The sequence below is a fragment of the Helicoverpa zea genome, chromosome 16 (assembly GCF_022581195.2).
Source record: "Helicoverpa zea isolate HzStark_Cry1AcR chromosome 16, ilHelZeax1.1, whole genome shotgun sequence".
Classification (NCBI taxonomy): domain Eukaryota; kingdom Metazoa; phylum Arthropoda; class Insecta; order Lepidoptera; family Noctuidae; genus Helicoverpa; species Helicoverpa zea.
Window position 1 is genome coordinate 6,611,463 of NC_061467.1, and position 21,777 is coordinate 6,633,239.

The 21,777-nt window shown below is 35.2% G+C and overlaps 1 protein-coding gene across 2 annotated transcripts in view; it reads right to left on the bottom strand.

Moving 5' to 3' along the window:
* The window catches only part of LOC124637837, a 62,857-nt gene that overhangs the window by 25,491 nt on the left and 15,589 nt on the right, over window positions 1-21,777 (bottom strand). For both annotated transcript variants that reach the window (XM_047174535.1, XM_047174536.1), the window contains exon 2: window positions 895-1,279. In XM_047174535.1, the coding sequence (XP_047030491.1) occupies window positions 895-1,207 (313 nt within the window). In that variant the 5' untranslated portion in view covers window positions 1,208-1,279. The remainder of the gene's footprint in view (window positions 1-894; window positions 1,280-21,777) is intronic.

The window sequence follows — 21,777 nt, forward strand, 5'->3', positions numbered from 1 at the left end:
TTTAGAGTCTTAAGATATCCCGTGATAAATTAGTTAAAAGATATTTCAGCCAGATTTAATGGCGCTAAATATAAAAAGTTACTTTTCCGTCAAACTGCTGAAATATCAGACAAATGAGGCCGCATTTCAACGAAAAATAAGTGGAAGAAAGTAACATTATTAACTTATACTTCAGAACGTAGCAAAAGTTGAGGAACATGAAACATTCTTACGCACACAAGTTTGAAACTTTCCGCTCGTTGATAAAATCGCTTACTTTGAGGCTCTCAATCCTTAGCCTTCCTTTACTACCTTTTCTTTTGTGACAGATGTCAGCAAACCGAGAAGGGGAGACATATTAAAAATGCGTTTGAATGACCTAAAATGAGTTTCAAAAGATTTATTCGCGCGCCTTTTTGTTATGAAGAGTTCGACTTCTTTCAGTTCACATATTACTTTTACAAATGACGTACCTAGTCTTCATATTGTGAATGTATGGTTTCATAGGAATTTCGTAACGAAAATTACAGTCATTTACGGGTATGCTACATTTGTTTGTTTTACACATTAACAGTCTCTTACCTTAATTAATATTTAAAAAAAATGTTTACATTGCTCTTAAAAAGTGTATCTTAGAAAAAAACTTTTATTCTGGAACAAGCGTTAAAGCGTCTCGAGTGTTATTTTATTATTTTCATTTATACCGAGACAATGTCTGAAGCCGACTCCGAAAATAGTTTAGAATATAATAATTCTAAACTATTTCACTAAATCCCAGACAAGGGTTGTTACACACGGTGACACGACAACATCAACGCCCTAGTTTGCTCTCACGAACACAAGACAACAATAATCTTACACGTTACATAAACTGAGGTACTCGTGTTATGCAAGTAATACTATAATAATACTTACGTGTACAGGACTTGGGCTCGTCGCTCTTATCTCCGCAATCATCCTCTCCGTTACAGTACTTGTCCAGAGATATACACTGACCGGTGTCACAGAGAAGTTCGCTCATCCTACAGGGCGTTGCCACCCCTACATTCCTAGGAAACTTCACTTTTTTCACTGGCACTATACTAATATCAGACGTATCTATACTATCCTCGTTCACAAACTCCTCATTTAAGTCCTGAGGACTGCACAGCTTTAGAGAAAGCAACACTATTATGAACAAAAATGTTCTACTGCTGGTCACGTCTAGGAAATTCTTTGGGTGACACATTTTTAAGTCACCTTTTGTTTCGCACGTTTGTCACAACATTTTGTTCGTCGTTTCACTGCACTCTGCTAGTACCTGGAACAACAAACGAATATTTCATGAGTATTGCAGTCCTTATTTTTTCTTTACTGTAGAATTACCCTAAATGTTAAAACATAAGCCAACTTGACAGTATCTTCATTCTAATTATTGAAAATAACGTACATTTTCACGGCAATTCATCGGTTCGTTGACATTTCAAAACTCAACATTTTTCGCAGCTGACCCAAATACCTCATACAAAGCGTCTACTTATTCGCTTTTCCAAGTTATTTCAAACGTTTACCTCAAGCTTTAGCGGAAAGTCATTAAAATAATAGTAGGAAAATTTTATGCTAATCAATACGACGGCGGTGGTACAAAACTTTTACATAACCTGTTACGTGTAAAGACTAACTCGGTTTACATTTTCGTAAATAGAATTTCTGGAATGTTCCAAGGATACTGCGGCAGTTTGTTGAAGATACTTGGAAAATTCTTGGAATTCCACATGTTGTGTCTATAAGTCTTTAAATAAGTGTGGATTCTTCAGTTATTAATACGGTATGTATGAGCTAATTTTAGAAACCGCAAAGTCAGGGTTTTGGTGATCGATTTATGAGTAGGTACTTATGTATGTTTTCCAAATCATACGTGTCAAGTGAATAAAAAAAGTCGTGGTGGCCTAGTGGGTAAAGGACCAATCTCTCAAGTATGAGGGCGCGGGTTCGATCCCAGGTCAAGCAAGTACCAATGCAACTTTTCTAAGTCTGTATGTACTTTCTAAGTATATCTTAGACACCATTGGCTGTGTTTCGGATGGCACGTTAAACTGTAGGTCCCGGCTGTCATTGAACATCCTTGGCAGTCGTTACGGGTAGTCAGAAGCCAGTAAGTCTGACACCAGTCTAACCAAGGGGTATCGGGTTGCCCAGGTAACTGGGTTGAGGAGGTCAGATAGGCAGTCGCTTCTTGTAAAGCACTGGTACTCAGCTGAATCCAGTTAGACTGGAAGCCGACCCCAACATGATTGGGAAAAAGGCTCGGAGGACGTGTCAAGTGAATAATTACACGATGGTAGGTATTAGCCACCTAGCCACAGAGACAGGAAAAATAGTTTTGTTCTTCATAGTGACACTGCCACTTAAGATAAGTGTTTGTTAAAAAAACAACCTTATGATATCAAAATGTTCGTCAATAGAAGACTTTTGAAAGACAAATTAGACAGAAAGTTTAATTATTTATTTTCATGGGAATCCGTTATGATTTACGATCCTGAGTTGTAAGAAAAAACTACACCGTTCATTTAGGCAAAATCACAGGAAAGAGCTACCTATAAAATATAATCCTATCATCCTGTTTTGCTCTTAAAAGTATCGAATATTCGTATCATGTCCTTGAGACCGTAATAGGTATTTTGTCTGCGAAGTTTTCTCAAACTTTTTATTTCACATATTCAGGTTCACCGATACAGCAGATAATCCACAACATTAGGCTCCTGTATTCGTTATAAAAGCTGCGTTGAGTGAACAATATGTGACCGAAGTACGTTTTTGTATAGACTTTTATTACCCAAGTATATTATGATTATGTTTAGGCTTTCGGTTCAGTGGATTGAAAATAATTCACACGTTAATTCGGCCCTTGATGTCAATGAGAACGGGTGCGGTACGATTCACGCACACTATCTCGTTTTGGGGTTAAAATTACGTTTAATCTAGTTTGAACGCGCGTCACATTGATAGGATTGAAGGTTATTCAAGTAATGGAAAAATTGAGAATATTTTTAGAAATAGGTTTTTTGAGGGACACTAAAACTGATAAATTACTTTTTTCTCTATATTTCGATACAACTAAATATTATTCTGTCTTCCTTTTATCATTACTTTATTAAAATTAGTTACACTTCCAACTACAGTGAAGGTGAACAAAATAATTTCCCTCGTACTTTTCCACAAATAGGTACGGGGATACTGAACAAAGCAATCCCATTTATGTGTATGTACCATACAAAAACAAACAATAACCACTACCCTTGTATTATCATAATCCGACAATAAAACACTTGGAACCAATCCGATTACAAACACACATTTTTGTTTAATCCTATTAAATCAAACGTACCTACACCCATATATTTTGAACTTAATCCTGGACTGCATATATGTGTACCTAAAATATTGTGAACATTTAAATCTATTAGATAAATCAAAATAATTGGAATGCAAGAAGATTAATCCTTAATTATCAAAAGCATGCACATACCTACACAACGTCGGGTATCTAGCTGAACAATATCCTATACAATGCAGCATAAAGTATATAATAATTTACTATTTTCTAACATTCATTTAGATTTTGGAAACTATAAATGATGATGTCCTCCTAGCCGATTATCGGCTACGGCGGCTGTTCTCATGTAAGGAGATTAGCCAACTACGCAGGACATATTATAATGCACGAGCATTTGCGCAGACACAAGTGCACTCACTATTCCTTAACTCTCATAGTCCGATGGGACGGTAATCCGAAACGACCGGAGAGAGATCAGGCGCAGGACCGACATTTACGTGCTCTCCGATGCACGGGTGTATCAATCACCAGCTTCCAGGCTCCGGGCTGCTTTGTGAAAGTCTTCTAAAACCCACAAAGCGATTTCGGCCCGACTCGGGAATCGAACCCGAGACCTCGTGCTCAGCAGCCGCACTTGCGACAGCTAAACCAACGAGGCAGTTAAAAAACTATAAATATATAGGTAGTATATAGGGAGCATTTGGTCGATTTCCAAGAAACGGGTCGAAATACAGCGCGAGAACTATTCGTGCCTATAACGAAAGAGCTAGTAGGCATGTCGTACCAGGACTTGTCAACAGCCTAAGAAAATACCAATAAAACGTACCGAGTGGTACATTTCGAGCACTGTCTCAATATTGTACTATATTTTCGACACCTGCGACAAAAACGACACCGAACACAAACACAACTATAAGACACTCGTAAATTCCGACTCCCAAAGTGCATATAACGAAATCATAAATCAGTTCTATACACATTTCTTTATCTAGGCATGATCTAGCACTTACAGGTGCGCGTTGTAATATATGGTCTCAACACATGTCGGGAAGGGTGGCTGAATGTATTGGCCTACTTACGAGAGGTCGATTCCGTTTCACACTTGCCGACTTCATATACGTTTGTTATTTGTCCCTTGTTTTTGCTTCGTCGCGTAGAACGGAATGGTTTAGTAGTGAATGATTTGTTTTTTGTAGTGTTTGCGGGGTGACCTTGTAAAAAGGTGTGTATAGAATCAAAATACAGATTGTTAAAAGTTTAGAATGGGTAATAAAAGTTTTGAAAGTGTTTTCATATGAAACAAAATGTCACACTTACAAGAAATACCATTACTATCCCTAGATAAGATTTCGATTGAAATGTTCTAAATATAACTAGATTTATGTATAAAATTAACTGTATCTGTAACACGGCTTCATCAGTACCAGTGCGTAAATAAAATTAAGAAATAGAGAGTACAAGAATACCATTGTCTCAAGATTACAGGGGCTCGAATTTCTTTACAGCTTGTTCATTTCCTTCTTCAAGGCTTTTTCTTTTTATCGCAAGACACTTAAATGTCTTCCTTTCTTTGTATAGATAGGTATTCTATCTCTTTGTAGGATGCTCAATAATAGAATTTGTCTTAAAGTAGGACACTGTGTTAGGAGTTTTATGTTCGGTACCGTCATAACGTGAATACAAATTTTCACAAGCGCTTGTAATCCGTCGCACCCTTCGGCGTTCAAATGTAAATTTCGGTAAATTCCTTCATTTCAATCCTTTAGCGGAATCACGAATTCAAATTGCGGTTTTAAATCCGAAAAAGATTTTGTAAAAACTGTTTTTCCCATCTTTATTAAAAGTATCACAAAATGACAAAAACAGATTTTAATATGAATAAAAGTAGGTTTGGAGACTACGTTCTTGATTAAAAGCAATTTAAAATATCAAATCAAAATGTAATGCCATAATTAATTTAAGTTAACAAATATTCAAAGCCTAAACTTTTGTGAAAGCAAAATCCACGCACAAAACAATATAAATTCAATTAAATTTCGCGGAAAATTTTATACAAACTCGATATATTAAGCACTTTAATTATAAGCTTATGATAAACGATAATACAAGTATGTACCTTTAAATATACGAAGTTTAACCCATTTAATTAAACGCCGGCTGTAATTATAATGGGGGCTGCGCTCAATAAATTAGGCATAAAAACAATGGTACGGTACTCCAATAATACGAAATTTTGTATCCAGATTTCCCTTCCTATATAAAGTAAGACTGAGTGAATGAAACAATTTCATGAAATGTATATGTTGTCAGTTAAGAAAAAGGTTACACTAGTGTAATCCATGTTGTTATCTTGGCGAATTGTGACTGGTTTTGGCTAAATGCTCTGCTTTGTAGTCTACTGACTAATGACTAAGGGTGCTTACATAAAGAAACAGGTTCCCGGTACAGACAAACCTGTACGGGTAGGTACCGATCAAGCAGGTATAATATTTCAATACAATCCTATTCACTCACTTATAAAGAAACAGGTAAACCTGGTTCTGTTTCAATAGGATTATATTATAATATTAATTTATGTAAGCATCCTTAAGGTTACCATCATGAAATAGTTAAGTACTGTATTTCAGTAATCTACCAGGTTCGCATATGAACAATAACAGGTTTCCTCCTTATGTATGCATGTTGTTAGCCACGAGCCCCACCCGTACAGTTTGTATTAATAAACCGTGCAATGTGCACAACTAGGCGTTTCGGAAGCCACCGCAACACTGACGTTGCAATGCAAATGAACGTAAAAGCGAATTTGTGTTCCCCAATGCAGAGCGCTTATAAAGGGTTTAAATTTGCAATTCTATTATAAAAGCGATGCAGATAATACGTTGAAATGTAAAACCGATTGGATGGCTCGTCGAGTGAGTATGTGGATAGTAGGTAGATAACGTTTGAACTGCGAGCTTGGACATGACGCTGTATTTACTGCACTAAACCCCATTGATGTTGGGCATTGCCTGGGGCTGTTGCATTCCGTAATGACGGGTGACGTTTAATTTATGCAAATAATCCGTTTGATGTATTTTGTTTTGCGTATTTTGAAACGGTAAATGCAGGTGCTTTACTGTTGGATAGATTGGTATTGGTTATGACCACGTTAAATACTGTTGTTGAAATAATTTGAAGCGTATTTAATTACACTAAATGTAGATTTTATAAATTGCTCAGACACTTTTGCTTACGATGTAAACAAGCCACATTAATGAAACATTTACTGAACTGATATAATCCACAGATAACGCTGTATTTCAGATTTATCGCGATTGTTTTCTCTCGTAAATGTCATAAAACTTTTACTGCAAGATAACGGTATTTTATATCATTGTTTACGACTTCTTAAGTGACTTCAAACAAACTTTAAATGCAAGAAAAAATGTTGGGAGCCTAAATACTTTCCAAATCGCGCCATTGATCCCCTCAGACAAGATAATTTGGTGGACAGTGATAAATTAATGAGTAAATAAAGCATTGATAATGATCGCCAACAAAAACTCTTGGTAAGAAAGCCCTGCTTAAGGACACCCGTGACAAATGAAGGCAACAGGAAAAAATAATTGCGCAATTTAAATGCCACCTCAGTGCAAAGCTCGACAAATTGACTCTTTTAAGCTATTTTTGTTTGAAAGAAGAATATTCTAGAACTGCAATATAATATTGTGCGGGGATTTGAAGCTGTTTGCTGTGGTTCGCCTTTTAAGATTAAATCGAATGTCATTTGTGTGATATGCTGATTTAAAATTAGGGCAGCTATATTATTTCTTATACCCAAATATCTTATTAAAATTAGGAACATAGTCCATCTATTAATGGAATCACCAAGCGTAGGAGGAAAGCGATATATTTAACCTCAAGTTGTAGGTGTATTGTGTACATTGATCGATGCAGTTGCTAGTATTAATTGTTCATGCCAATTACGGTCAGGTCAAACAAAAACTCATTATGTAGGTTACCGTAATTAGGTTGAAAAACGAACACTTAGTTACATCACGTGCTAAGAGCACTTAAAAACTGCAATAGCGTGGTCATGTACAATAATAATGCGACGATTATGGAATCGTTTCCGTGGAAATTGTTACAAATTATATTTATTTGAGCACCTGCGGTAATAGGTTTTGTATTTCAGGTAATGAAAAGCTCCAAATATCAGGAGAATAATACCAAACAAGTTACCTATACCCAGTATAGGAAATATTTAATTTATTACGATCTTAGTACTACATTACTAGAAACTTTAAGGGATCAACTAGTGTTTTAAAGTATATAACATAAACATAAAAAGGGATGATTTTGACTATACATTGTAGGTACCTACGATAAACGCCAAGCAACAAAGAAAGTAATTTATTAATAATTAAGATCAGAATCATAATAAAAACCTCTGAGGTAAAAATAAATCAAAAATTTTTACTTTGAAGAAAAATTTGAGTACCTATTCTTCAACAAAAACGCTAAATCAAATCATCCATTGACAGATAAATCGATAACTAATAAAGCAAGGTCTAATTTTCTAAATGCAAACAACATTCCTCTTTGTCATCGAATCTCGTCGGCCACTTCAATTAGGTCGCTTAGCCCGGGGCCCCAGTGCGCTCAACCAACTATTTTATTAATTTGCATAAATTCAAATATTCAGTAACAGATTGGCAAAGTAACAAGAACTTTGGGTTAGTTATAGAATATTAAAATTTTGTGTTTTCTAAGAAATGTGTTGGTAAAAAATGTTTGTAAAGCCTCTAACCAGAGCGACTGGGAACCCAATTTTGCTACTATAAATTTTGGTCCGGGAATTGTAGTTCCTCGTTTTCACACACATAAAATATACTTATAATTATTAAGTCATAATAATATAATATAAGAAAGAAATATCTAGAATTTTACAATTCCGGTAACAATAGAAAAATAATACCTAGAAATACTTATTAGAATTATATATAAAAAGTTATGTTACGAAAGGTGGGCGCAATTACGTAACGACTTTAGAAATCTCATTCATTAAAACTAGGCATGTATGAGGAAATATTTGAGTTCGCCCACGAATCCGCCTACGTAGAAAATAGATTTTAATTATGTATATAAAACGGTACTCGGAATTAAACTAGATAAAGCTGGTGAAAATTACTTATGAATACAAATATGAGCAATTTCAAGATGCGGAAATCCTTGAACTATTTCCTTTGTTTTTTTTTTATTTTTTGTGATTTTTAAAGATATTCTTGTATTCATTCGGTGGTCAAAACAATTGCCTACACTTTAAAAATATTAACTCACAAAACTGCTATTTGGAAATGCCAGTTTATTTCAGACAAGGACTACACTGACAGCAAGGGGTCATAAGTACCCTTGGCAGTACTTGAAGGTTAGGTACCGTCTACCCTAAACAGTGATCCTATCTAGCTGAATTATTTCTCTAAAAGCTTTAAGTCTTAAGTAGGAACGTCAGCCTCAAAGTCCTTCACTATTTAGCAACCACAACTCAAAAATTATTAAAATTTTCTTACTTTTCCATTAATCTTTCAGTAATTTATGCCTCTAGCTACGCCTAAAAATACTTCAAGCCTAACTTACAAAAGAATTTCCAGAATGAATGGCCATTCTATTCAAAACCGCGAAGCATAAACTGCAGTCTAAAACTATTTTATCAATTTTCATAAATCCAGTGTCTCAGTAACAGATTGGGGAACTATGAATTACTAAGGTCCCGCCCGTTCGCGGTCGACGAAAAACTACCAAACTTTTTTGGCACAAACTCAAAGCTGCTTGGTATTAAAAAAAAAGAAAAAGAAGTGTACATACAGTGTGTTTTCTTCATGTTAGGTTTGGACGCGTTCTTTTTATGAATTCTGGTAGCGTTAGTATTTAATATAATTTAGTTTGCTTTAGAGTTTCGAGGTGGCAATAACTGTTCTTGGACGCAGTTCATGGAGGAAGCTTGTTATTATTTTGTATCAAAGATAATTAAAATTAAGTTTGGAGCTACAGACTTAATGCTGCTTTTACATGCTCAATTTAGTGTTTACAGACATACATTTCGGAATTAAGGATTAGTTTGTCAATTTTAGATTCCTTTGCGGGCTTCTTATTGCTTCTTATTGCTCAAAGAGAGTAGTGGGTCATTATAACTTTTTTTGTAACGATTGCGTTTCAGTCGCTGGGGTAAAATAATGTGTCAAATCAATTAAATAGATAGGTAAGTAATAACAATTATCACTCGTTAAACAATTTGCTATGAATGACAGTTCTAACTATGTAATTAGATACTCGTTCTAATTGGTAATCCCGAATAATTATGTATTAGACTTCCTATTAAGATAATTAATTACATATGCTAAGCCAACACCTAGGTGTACTAGTATGTTTCTCGTAATTGCCTTTAGGCAGCTAGTTGGTATTGACGCAGCTTTAATGACGTAATATGAGATCAGAGTAGGGTCGTGGGTAAGTTACAGCCACATGGATCAATCTATTAAGGCTAAGTTATGCATGGCGCGTTTGATCCGTGGATAGATAACCATCTTGTCATGACGAGATTCTCCGCGATTCGGAAGATACGTTAAATTAGTGGGTCGCACCTGTAATTTAAACCCCTTAAAGCAATCGTTACAAGTAGTCAAAAGTCAGAAAGTCTGGCAACCGCTTTTACCAATAGGTATCGGTTTGTTGGGGTAACTCGGTTGAAATAGTTACACTTCGCACATTAATTCAGTCTGCCAATCACTTGCACTGTTGAACCTTTTTCAACGTCCCAATTCATTAACAACTACAGACTTATTTGCGTGACATCCGTCTCGCAGTAATGAGCATATGCGACACACAAACACGTCACACAAGGAGACATAACTCATCCCGTTACGTATGCTATCCCATAAACAGAGACAGCTGATATAGGTACACCTTCCGACATCACAATCCAACTCAATCCTAAGTGATAGTTTCTGTCTTGCTCTACTTTGTAATTAATTATATCCTCTTATACGATCTTACTTCAACTTTGTGGAGCAAACCATTCCTGTTTATTAATGCCAACCATTATTCAACAGCACCCGCAGATGAGGCAAAGCGAACGAACATTCCTGAAATATATTCATCTTGTCTCGTTAAAAGTAAGTCGAGTTGGAAACTTGACTTTATGATAGTTGTCGTTTGTTTTTAATTGTAGCAGTCTGGTTAATATTTTATGGTCTTTAGTGAAGAAGCGTCTTGTTAGCTGATACATAATATTATTTGGAATATATTAGCGACGTTAACAGATACAAAACTCATTAGTTGATTGCTGATTATATAATGTAGAGGAATTCGAATTCTGCAAAAAAATTGCTGCATTAACGTAAAATAATGTGGTTTACTTTCAATATAATAAACGTATTAATTAATTAAAAATGCCTTCGAGATTCATCCCGTTTATAATACACGCAATTTGCATAAAAAAGGCTTTTGCTTTTATACCGAGCCAACATCATTAAACAAACTGAGTATCCACAGCATAATACACAAGTACGAACGTATATCGAACCAGTGTCCATATAATTTTATTACTTATAAGTGGGTAGTACAATAAAAGCCAGTTGTACGGTCTACGGCCAGCGAGCTTCGTGTATGTTTCCTGAATACTAAGCAGTATGAAATGCGACTTCGAGTATTGTTTACTTAATAATTTACTAGCGAGCTGATTAATAATTTCAAAATGGATACAATCAAGCCATGTTCGTTAATATTTGGGTTTTTAATTGTTAATGTGACGTGATTTTATGTTTTGGTTTATTCAATTTTATTAAATGCTTCAGGGGATCTATTTCTGAAACATTTGATTAAATCACAACAGTTTTTGTACATTAACACTGGCCCACACTACTTTTTGGGAATTGTTCGTTGAATTTTAGTTTGAAACATATCAAACAAATAGTTTTCTTACACTAAACAACTATTTTACAATTAGATACCCTATCTCTAGAGATATAATTTAATTCTGAATATTTCCAACGCAAGTGCACAACGATATTTTCCTCACAGTATCAGGCAAGACAATCACATAAGTTTATCAAGCAAGCGTTCAATTTTAATTGGTCCCAATCTCCAATCTCCGACGGATTCGAGAGTTGTTGATTATTATAAGAACCCCGACTGCCTGAGAATTGATTTCGCTGGAATAGATTTGCCATTTCAAAGCTATAGTTAGTATGCAATTTGCGATACGTACCTAAAGGGGGAGTGCCCTTTATGTCTATATGAAGGATCATGCTTGTGGAAATATGTGATTAGGATGAGATACTTTTGTAGACTGAAATCTGTATACAAAGTACATTAAAAATCGGGTTAAACCTTATTTTGCTAAAGGCTAAACATAAAATTTAAATATAATCGAAAATTCGATACCCAATCACGGCTGTATCTACAGATAAAAGATAACACAATCTCTTAATTCCAAACTAAAATCTCTTCTAATTAAAATTAAGGCAAACACAATCAAAATCCCTTTAGCATTAAAGGTTCGGCCTCCAATACGTAATTAGGTAGCTTACAATAACACTTTACGGGGTCCCTAAAAGTTTCTTCGTTACGATGTCCCGATAGTATCGTATGCAAATTTTGTAAATGCCTCTACGTTCTACCGATACAAAGTACTGTCTGCATCGAACCAAATCCCTGATGTAGGCCAATCTGAGCACAAATAAGTTTCTCATTGAAAACTGTAGCGGACTACAGACTACAGTATGAGTTTGTATCAGTGAGTTGAGCAAATAATTTGTTTTGTGATTGAAAGGGGAGAAAGGATTGTTTGTATTACATTTAATTGGAAATTGCTGAGTGGTCTCGGGACTTCAATAGGGTAGCTTGTTAGAATTGTGCAAGTAATAGCATTCTTTGCTGAATTTCTAATAGGCTCTTTAGATATCCCCGAGTTGCTATGCTGGATTGAATAAATTGAATTCTCAAAGTATTCTATTGTTTCTCGCTGTAGACAATTACGATATTATTTATCTTGTAAAGAGGGAATTAATAATAAGCCGTAAGTATTTCAATGCATATTTGCTTTGAGAGACTAATAATCTATTGCTTATTATATTTTGTTACATGATATTTTATCTTCCGATCTTATATCGTACATATAAACCTTCTTGATTACGTGTAAGCCTTTGCCCTAAATTTAACATTGACATAACACGTACCTATAAGTCGATAATATCGCACTACTACGGCCTATTATGTGAACTAAGTCCCTCATTAAAGTTCTATGAGTCGTTAGTACGTAATCGAGACATTATAGTGCGTGAAGATATAGAAATCTATAGATAGCCTAGGTGGAATAGGTTGGATTTAGGCATTGACTTTATAGCCTAGGCCTTTTGTGTTCGAAATGACACTATAAACTTACCTATTAAACACTAATGTCTTCAGTATTTTCTCTTTATATAATTTGTATACTCCTTCGTGTTCCGCCTGATAAGTGGTTGTATAATAGCAACAGTGTTAATTTTAATACTACATAATAGAGTCCAATTAACAATGAAAGCAATTACCCATACAGAATTAATTGCAAATATACTTGTACCTAGTAACAGCATGTAACTACAGAAATGTGTTTACAAGACGCTCGCGGTACACGGCAATTCCATTTACGAACGTTCCAATGACAATATTTTATGACGAAACAAACACATAGACATCTACATTAATCAAGAAAATCTTCGTAACAGTAAAAATTTAAATGAATGCAGATTTTCCTTTACAAATTTCATTTAGGGACCCTGTCACTGAGATCGTTTGCCTTCGCATTTTCTCCCTAACGAAGTGTTCCTCTAAGTTGTTATTCCCAATTCTCTACGGTATGTTAGGTAAAGTAGGAACCTTTTGAAATCATTTTTCTGCTCCAAATTTACCCAGCTGTGTATTTAAATTCGTTGTCTTTTACTGACCCGTAAGTATAAGTTGACCTTTTCGAGCGGTTTTATTGTACAGACTTACATAATACGTCTTGGGAAGAATTGTTATGAAAACTGGTGAATAACGTGAACCTATTATGTAAGGTCGTTGTTAAACAAAAACTATCTTTAAAACCCTTCATAATAATAATGTATCGCAGATAGGAACTTCAAAACATTTCCAATATAATTTGATCTTATCTGGAAAACAGTCCGGATACAAAACATCCAAAGTATTTTCCATCATACGCCCTATAATATTGTATAAAATTAATGACCCTTCAGACTGTCCTAACTTTATTATAATCTCTTCGGTGCGCAATCGCGCAACCAGCCACATGATCCAAATTACGCGGGCGACGAAGAAAAATAGATCGACATTTTTCATCAGAAAACTTTGGTTAGCTACTTCCCGTGCCAGCTTCTTTATTAAGCACGATAGAAGATATATTACACATCGAATACGTACTGGCTCCGATATATACGTGTTACCTACCAAGCCCTAAGGAAGTGCGATAGCAGAATAATAGGCGTAGCTACCGCCTATAAAGATAACGTCGTTCCGTTTCGGTAACTTCGCTGACCGACGCAGCGTTGACATTATTCTTTACTCGCAAAGATAAAATGAAGAAAATATTTCGTTAGTAATCCCAAACGGCCAGTACATTTTCCTTATTTCGAATATAATTTACGTCAACTCATTTCGACGGCATGCAAAAAACGTTTTAAAAAGACCCTTCCGTGAAACTTATACGAATTAATGTTGTGGGAATAAGTTACATGAGAATAATTTTCTTAGAAATTATGGATTGCCGAAGGGCGCTTTATCAATGCCTGGGTAATATATCGTTTCTCGTCTTATACTTTGCAAAAAGAAAACAACTTCGTCATGAATTTAGATCATGATTTTTTCTTGTTGGAGACTTGTAATACATGATATATATTATAACGTTAGGTAATTTTCGTAATAACATCGAATGTGTAATAAATTCTGAGAAGGCGTAATAATTTATCTTCCATTACGAATATTAATTTTAGAGCACTTAAGCAAACATTAAGCTGTCCGAATAGTCTATTTGCTGTAGACATAAAAACATAGCCACATATCATGTTCTTTATGGTTATTATCCTCGTATTCGCGACTCAAAAACACATCGGCGTCCCTCCGCGATAAACAATCAAGTTCCCGTGTGTTCCCCGTTTTCCGGTCAGCTGATATATTTGAAACAAATAGCTAGTATAACAACGATTACGGCGATTACCGAACAAACAAGTTCGCTTCAAAAGAATTATGCGCAACATGAGAAAAACATGAACCCCACAATTTTCACAACAAACAGAATATGTCGAGCACGCTTCACTTGTTCTCAGCAGTATTGTATTTTGTCGGCCATCATTGTGTTTTCGAGCATTTGTTTCCTTACGAAGAGGCAGTTAGGAATATTTATTGGATGAACTTGTGGCGTGATGTCGCTTTTTAGCCAATTGTAGCCATTTTATATATCTACCCAATAGAGTTAGATATGTAGAGGGTAATAAAAGTTTCGATGGCAATTTCGATTCAGTTGTACAATCACTTCGCTATTTTTATATCTTGTTACCACTTGAAACGACTGTTCCAAAATGTACGAGTATGTACTAGAGTGTAGTTTATCACTCACGTATTTTATTGGAACTAACTTTTGTATTACGAGTTAGTTTCTTGATCTAAAATGAAATAGTATGCATATACAAAACATTGAATTTCATGTTGTATTTTTATACACAATTTTCGTATATCTACCTATATGTATATCGAAAAGAATAGTATATAAATAAACACTGCATACTGTTTTTTCTTGAATTATTTATGCTATGAATTACTTCCCCAGCATAATCTACCCTAACCAATCTTCTAAAAACATTAGAGGCACATTTTTGTATTTTTACCAAAACAGTAAAACACAATGCCAATCATGATAATCCTTATAATCCAATTAAATCTGTGAGAGCGGCCATCAAAAAGTCTTATTAAAGTTTTACAACCCATCTTATGACGGACAGGACTTATGCAAATGAGTGAAGGGTGTTCGGACGGCTGTGTATCCTGGATTAAAGGGGACGGTTCGAGTCAGTCTGTTTTTACAGCGCCACATGGTGTCGAGGGCTTTTAAACAAAACAAGCAAGCGAGGGGGCGGAGATAAGTAGCGAAACGGCCACATCTACATTTTTGGGTCTATGTACGCTTCGCTAGACTGAGGTCACCGCACTTGCTTTAAGAGATTAGCCTGAAAGCTTATTGATGACCCGAATCAAGGTGCGATTATGTACTTGTTAATAATAAAGTGGATTCTGCGAATTAGGTATAGAGTATGTTAGCGGATGTTTATTATTTTAACCTAAAATAATAATATAAACTTCGTTAATGGAGTCTACATTAAACCTAACAGAGATTTCGCACAAAATAGGTCATGATAGAAATTAATTTGCGGAATATTTCCTAGATAACACAGTGGTAGACTGCCGTTCTGATATTAAATAGGAAACAAAACCTTTATAAAAAAGGCAATATATTTTCTCTCGTCCTTCGTATCTGACCCAGACGCGGTTATCTAAGTTCTCGCGGCGGCGTCCGTTAAGATATTTTCCAGCAAACACCACGCCTTTGGTAAAAGTATATCGTTTCTAATCTTCCCTTGCTTTCACGGCTTTGTTTTAGAAAAACCTCCCCTGGGCACAACGTCGCTCCCTCCACCGTCTCACTGGCTTCGGAGTACATTATCTATGTCAATACAGTAAAATGGGCGAACCATTTTACGAAAACATTTTGCTATATCGCGTGTATCCTTAAAATAAGGAGCCGTGTGGGAACCATTACGTAGAGATTTCTGTCCCACAAACAGCCCATAATATGGGTATCGTTACGTAACCCACTCCAGTGTAATTTTTTTCGAAACACGATTTATCGGATATGGCACTAAGGCTTATTTTTCACCAGAACAAAGGTGAAATCCATGTTGGATTGGATTATCTATTGTGACGCATTAGTTTGGGTCTGTATCAAAAGGTCGGAACGAAATATCCCGTTTTATTTGTTTGACACAAATATGGCCGATTTGTAAAACGGTTAGTGTTATAAATTGTGCCTGCAATCGTTTGGATATTATTGCCGGGCTTTAAGGTTCACATAACATGATGTTTTGCTGTAATAAATATAAATGACTCGGATAACGCTTCTGCTTTCCTTGAAGTCGTTTTATCTGTTCTGTATTTGTGTTTATTCGGAGCATCGTGTTCCAGCAATAGCTTGGCAATAACGGTACATTTAATTCCCATCAAGCCCATCTATACGAAGACTTAATTCAAGTCCATTTCACTACTCGGCAATTCGAATAAAATTAGTGCAAACAATTTAGTCGGAGTCGTCATTGAGTACAGCCAAATGATTGTTTCGTCTAATACTGTTATTTCCGACTGAATACCAGCACAGACGGCTACTTACAGTTAGCGTAATCCGGTTTAATTCAGTACAAAGTAAGTGCTCCTAATACGGACACTATTTCACGTAGATAATTGCTTGGCGAACGAAGCGGGTCGCCAGATTAAGGCTGGGTGCGACAACACTGCGCGAACACTCCTTTTAATACTAGGATTTACTTTCATAATGTTATTTGTTCAGCGTTTTTTAATAATAATGTAGAATGAGCAGGATAGGGGTGAAACTGGCATTAGTGAAAGAATTTTACTGTACAAACATCGAGGTAAAAATTAAGAAACTTACATATAGAACATTCTATATTCAATGACTTACAGAATGTAATACAAAAAACAAAACATTCGACAATACAAACTATACAAAACAGAATCTCCACTTATGAAACATAATCGAAAATATGCAGCGACGAATACAAAATGTTCTTCAAACAAACAACTATTTAAGCAAACAATAGCTCATCACAAACCCATCACAATCATCTTTCTAACCGCTCGCAACAGTTGGCTTAATAAAACTCTATCTCAATTTAAATTCAAAAAGAGGGTAACTTCTATTCATAGACATGCAAAGCAGGTCCAAAACAATCCCTTCTATCAATCCCCTATTAAATTAAATGAATCAATACAAAATATTTGGGGCGCAACTTCATACGAGTATTTAATTTTAGAATGAAGTTTTGACTCGCTCCTCCCAATTCGTACCGTTTGATTACAGTTTTGATTACCACGGGCGTCCATTCGTTCCCCCCAAGGGGTTCGAACACGGTCAGTTGATCGATAACCATCGCCCAGGGGCTCCTTTCCACGGTTTTTTGTGTATTTATGATCAAAGCTGATTTAAGTGGTATGAAAATTTATTGTGTTCATGCTTACTCGGATCTTTGCTTGAAGATATTCCGGTCTCGTTTGGGTCTCTCTTTATTTATGTGTTTTCTATTTTTGTACCTTAAAGTATGGAAGTAATGATCAGGGTCTCGAGAAGGATGACATTTGGGGGAGTTCAAGTGTTCTGCCAAACTTTTCGAAGATCCTTAGGACTTTTAATGGTACTGCTGATTAAATAGATGCCAACTTTTCCTACATTCTTATAGTACCAAGAACCTTTGACAATACCTAGTTATAAATAGAATTTCAAACGATCTTCCTATACCAACTTATTTTTTTAAAGCGTTTCCTAACGAACATTATGTTATAGTTTACGTTTTTGCAAAAAATATGTATTAATTACCCAGCTCAGTTTTGGACTTTTTAATTATATGCAGAAGTGCACTAAAATGTTGTGAAACTCATCCAATTATAACACTGAGGATACATTCACGGAATCGTCTGTTTAAATTGTATTCATAGGCTCAAAATTGCATAACGAGATGAACCAAAAAGGTCAGCGTCACCATAAAATGTAATTCAATATTTAATGCTGGCAACTACATTATTTTTTTTTAAGTCTTGCATTATTCATAACGGGCGACATTTACGTTGATAATAAGAGAAAAAAAAATGTTTTGTATTTTTATAAAAGGAACGTCGTTTCTGAATGTAATAGAACATTCTGGCGTTGGTCGTAAAGACCAGCCAGTGCTTTAATTACTCAGTAAATAGCGGGGGTTACTTTTTTATTTTTTGAAAATGGCCGCTCTGTATACAACGGTGTTAAGAGGACACCAATGTTTTAAAAGCTGCTATAAAACTTGATTTGTATTATCTGTGTATAATCAGGGATTTTTAGTTGGTAGTTTGCTTTTGGTGTTTGCATTCGTTTCTGTGGTATTCAGGAATAGTTAAAGCTTTTAATTCAGTGTCACTTTTAATATGCAATGTTATATTATTTCTCTATTTATCTCTTGTTATATTTTAACCCAGATTAATCCCATTTTATAAAAAAATAAGCTGTATATAATAAATTGCGTTAAAATCAAAATGGCTTTTACACAGAAACAATTAAAAATGTGCCGGAATAAACAAAAACGAAACAGAATTTAATACCATTATAGACTTTATACTCATCCATGATAAACCAAGTTAAGCTGCAACATCGGCCAATGCAAACCTTTCTATTTATAATGAAAAGGTAAAATAAGAATTGTTTCGTGGAAACCATTTACTCGACTGAACAGAAATAGATTGTACTTGGAAATTGTACGAACAACTGCCGGGTATAATCACATAAGTGAATATACATTGGAAGTTAATCCCTTTTATTGGCATTGATTTTCAGGTGTTTTTATTTACAAGTATATATTTTTTTTTTGTTGAAAATTGGAGATTGAACGCTTGATAAATCGGATTGCACTTCATGATAGCCCTTTTATACTAGCATTGAACCTGAGAATAAAATATAGAAACATGTGTCCGCATCGTTAGATGTTTAAGGTGTTTTGTGGTTTTCAAAAAATCATTACTATAAAGTAAGAGCGTTGAGAATCCAAATCAGGAAAGTAAATAATAATATGAAGAACTGACAGACTCAGACATTTATGAAATAAAATAAAACATTATAAAAACATCTTTAGTTATCTTCTCTATGTTAGCTTTCTTTTTTCTCAACACAAAGTATCAAAATACATAAGCGCCGCGTGACGTCAACAATAACTTTTTTGTTTCAAACCGCAAAATCAAACTGTGGGCGGCTTTCAGTGACACTGGGCGTGTCGACACCACGAGGTTTACTGCTTTTTTTTAATCTTTTCAGAATTTACGATTACTTGAAACCTATTTAAACTGTACACATATTAATATAATGAAAAGGAGACATTATTTTGTTTGATTGTACCTCAAAGGCTCTGAAACTACTGAATCGAATTGTTTTTTTTAATGCTGTAAATTACCGTGAAAACGGCTAGTTACTTATAAAGGTTTAAAAGTTAAATATGCTCCGTGTGCAAACTTACTACATTATAACCAAACAATTATAGAGTAGCAAAGAAAGTAGGTAAGTTGCCATATAAATTACAAAGGAAAGCTAGTTGACACAATCAAAGGAAAGGTACGTCAGAGAACTTTGACGGCACAATTTGCTCGTGTAAAGTAGGTCATCGTTTATAATAAAAAATAAAAGTCCTTTTTTCTATTCTATTTTTAAAAACTCCAGTGAGATCGCCTTGCCACCTCACTGGAAGGGGATCGGTAGAAAATAATAAAGTAGGTACCATGAATACTAGTAATGTGTATAAAGAGCATTTGATAATCTGAAGTTGCCCTAGAACTGATTTCATCAATCAACAAGAACGGTCACAGAAATGGGAGACATTGAAACAAAGAAATGTGAACACATCTCAAAAACCAACGAAATTATCGGAAACGTATTGTTATCAATCGTGTTAAAAAAATACTCTTTTCGAAAATAAAACTTGTCAACATGTATTCAGCTATAAGTAAAATAAAATCTATCTCAACAGGACACGAAATGGATTTGAACGGCCACTAAATTCCATCAATGTCGAAATTGGCCTATTGGATTCCGTCGGCGACATTACTGAGATCTGATCTGAATGTTTGCCTGATAGCCGTTACTGTCACCGTGTTGACCTAGTAACTGACTTCGAGATCAATGTCCCTTGCCATTTAACACGGAATTCCGTTGTCCGCTAATAATTCAATTCTTGGAAGCAACGGAATTAGGTTCAGATCTGTCAGATTAAAAGGCAGATGAACGTTTTAGAATGCAGTGCTGAGAAAAAATTTAATTTGAAACTTAAGCACTGTCTATAAAGTCCTTTTTAGAGTATTCTATCATTAAAGTTAACTTAAGACATCAAGACTCAGATTTTAAGTCTGAAATCTCTAAACCGCATTGAGAAAGCATAAGTACTGGTCGGTAATAAATCCAGCTATGATGCTAACGCAGTAAAGATACTTAGAATATTGATTGAAACAGTCACAACCGCCATTACAATGGCTCGTATTTCTTTCAAAAAAGACATTTTTTTACAGCCAAAGAGTAAAGTTATTGGTTGATATTTCTATGTCGGAAACCGTACATCCATAAGACTTCTTCTAAGTGCTTAAAGTCTAGACGCTGTGTGTGTCGCGGTCGGGGTGACAACCGCAACACAGGCACATTAACTATTTCCTCTTATTTTCTAGACACATATGTGCCGATAGATCTGGTAGAATTTCTTCAGTATGGCGTTGTTTTTTTCATGTAATAATTTATCTAGATCATCAATGCTTTGTAGGTTTCAAATACAGTTTTTTTAAGCACAAAGCAACTACCAGAAAAGATAAATAAATATGATATTATATGTTCTGAGTGCCTTTTCAACTGCGGTTAGTGTAACATGAGCTAGCTACTACACTCATTCTTTGATATCCCCTTTTGTCACAAACTCAGGTGGCAATAAATTGTAGTTAGTCCCTTTTTCACTAAAGGCGAAGGATATTGCATCGCATTGTGACCTAAATACATCTGTTCTACTATCTATGTGAGTCAATAAGTCGCCGATATGTCGCCTACATTCTATTCAACCTCTTTATAAGTCGTTCGAATTTCAATAATTGGGTTGATGTCCGAATCGTTCGTTGACCTGTTTAACAGATATCTGAAGCTCACCATCTTGCGATGAGCGTCATAAAACATTGATGTTTGGACATGGTTCGGCACTTGATCTGAATTAAGTTTTATGTTCGGATTTTTTTTTCTTCCATTACTGATATATATTTAAGAAGACACTTTGAAAGTTAACTCTACACATTTTTTACGTGAGTGTAATCACTCTCTATCTTTTTGTTCATGGAAATACGAGGGGTTAAATATAAAATACAGAAGAAAAGCTCGATGACCCACTATCAGTTTTCAATGTTAGTGAAGACAATATTCATTCCAAGAAAAGGAATTTGTTCTCTTTATTGCCGATCGAAAATTGATGGTTATACAACGGCCAGATCGCGACGGTCAAGTAAAAGGCGTTCTTCTATAGCTATAGATAACTCCTGAAGCTCGGTTATGAGTTTCCTACTTGAGCGAAAAATTTCGTTTATTTTATTCAAGGTCGAAGAACGTTATCGTGTAGCCGCTTACCTAAGGCTCTATGCCCACATAA